The 1,250-nt window shown below is 36.6% G+C and overlaps 1 protein-coding gene and 1 long non-coding RNA gene across 2 annotated transcripts in view; both read right to left on the reverse strand.

Annotated features, from left to right (window-relative positions):
- LOC119587672 (putative GPI-anchored protein pfl2) overlaps positions 1-522 on the reverse strand; it is a 4,354-nt gene extending 3,832 nt beyond the window's left edge. The window contains exons 1-2 of the mRNA XM_037936351.1: positions 479-522; positions 42-206 (exon numbers count right to left, since the gene is read on the reverse strand). Of these exons, the coding sequence (XP_037792279.1) occupies positions 42-206; positions 479-522 (209 nt within the window). The remainder of the gene's footprint in view (positions 1-41; positions 207-478) is intronic.
- Positions 523-627: 105 nt separating this feature from the next.
- LOC119588337 overlaps positions 628-1,250 on the reverse strand; it is a 1,948-nt gene continuing 1,325 nt past the window's right edge. Inside the window, exon 3 of the long non-coding RNA XR_005230071.1 lies at positions 628-674. This is a non-coding gene — a long non-coding RNA (uncharacterized LOC119588337). The remainder of the gene's footprint in view (positions 675-1,250) is intronic.

Genomic DNA, 1,250 nt, shown 5'->3' on the forward strand with positions numbered 1-1,250 from the left:
ATTGAAGATCTCTGACGATCGGAAATTTCAGTTGATATTACATACTTGAAAAACTGCTTCTGCTTGAACTTCTTGAACTTGAAATGTCAGCTGAACTTGGTAAGGCATGACTTGAATCCGCTAAATTGCTTGATGCATAACTTGGAATGCTTGATGCTGAATTTCTTGATGGTCTTGAGTTACCTGTAGTAAATGATGCCACAATGCTGAGATTTTTTTTTATGAAAATTGATGAAAATAGGATAAAGCATGCAATGTGTTAGAATAACCTGAAACAGAACATAGGCTAGACTGTGAAATTTAGTGTACATATTCTTCTTAGCATGTGCATCTGAAAAAAAGAGGATAAAATTATATAGAATCCTACACATTTGCGTCTAATGAACAGAAATTACATCTTGAATTTGCCTTGGAGTGTATTCCAATTTTCCGTTTTTGTGAACTGCTGAAAATTCACAGACACTTCGAAAGCCTTTACCTGCTTGAGCCTTCCGAATTGTATTGACGCTTTTTTTCAATCATATTCTGGTCTTCTAATTTTATGTGGACTCCTCGCTGCAGATTCTGTAGATACCTGTTGTAAGATTTCTGGTGCTTTCTGTCTGAGGAGTTTTGGATAAGGAACTCACCTTCAGCAGCTAGTAGATAAGCAACAACGGCGCAGTTGGTCGTACCTACAAATGTTTAGGAATATACCAGTCTTAAAAATGTGTTGTTGATTTTTTAACAGATCTTATCATATATTCCAAGTGGTATATTTAGCACTGTTCTATATGATTCATAATTGTGATCACCAGTATGTCTAAACTGGTACTACGATGCTTGGATTGGGAAAATTATTTTCCAATAAACTTCCAGTGCTATGTAGAAGTGCAGTAACTAGTTCTTGACATGCTCTATCTTGGTGTTCAAAAAATCATATTTGGGGTGTTTCTGATCACCTGTCTTCACTATATGTTCTCTGTACAATCCATATGGAATTCATGGTGAATCATGTGTGCAAAGGAAATTAGTGCTGTGGTGGATGAACCTTGTCATGAAGTTTCTTGTTTTTACTCAGTTTTTTACACTACTGATGAGGTAAGTTCAACTTCAGCTGCTTCTTGACAACCATACATTTCATGCTTCGTGCTGTCCTTCACCTCTTTGTGATACAGATCATGGCCTGCTAACGTGCTTTGGCTTCTCGTTGAACTTGAAATTCATCATATGTGATACTGTAAGTGCAATGTCATACAGGTTAGGGTGGA

The sequence above is a fragment of the Penaeus monodon genome, chromosome 23 (genome assembly GCF_015228065.2).
Source record: "Penaeus monodon isolate SGIC_2016 chromosome 23, NSTDA_Pmon_1, whole genome shotgun sequence".
Taxonomy (NCBI): Eukaryota; Metazoa; Arthropoda; class Malacostraca; order Decapoda; family Penaeidae; genus Penaeus; species Penaeus monodon.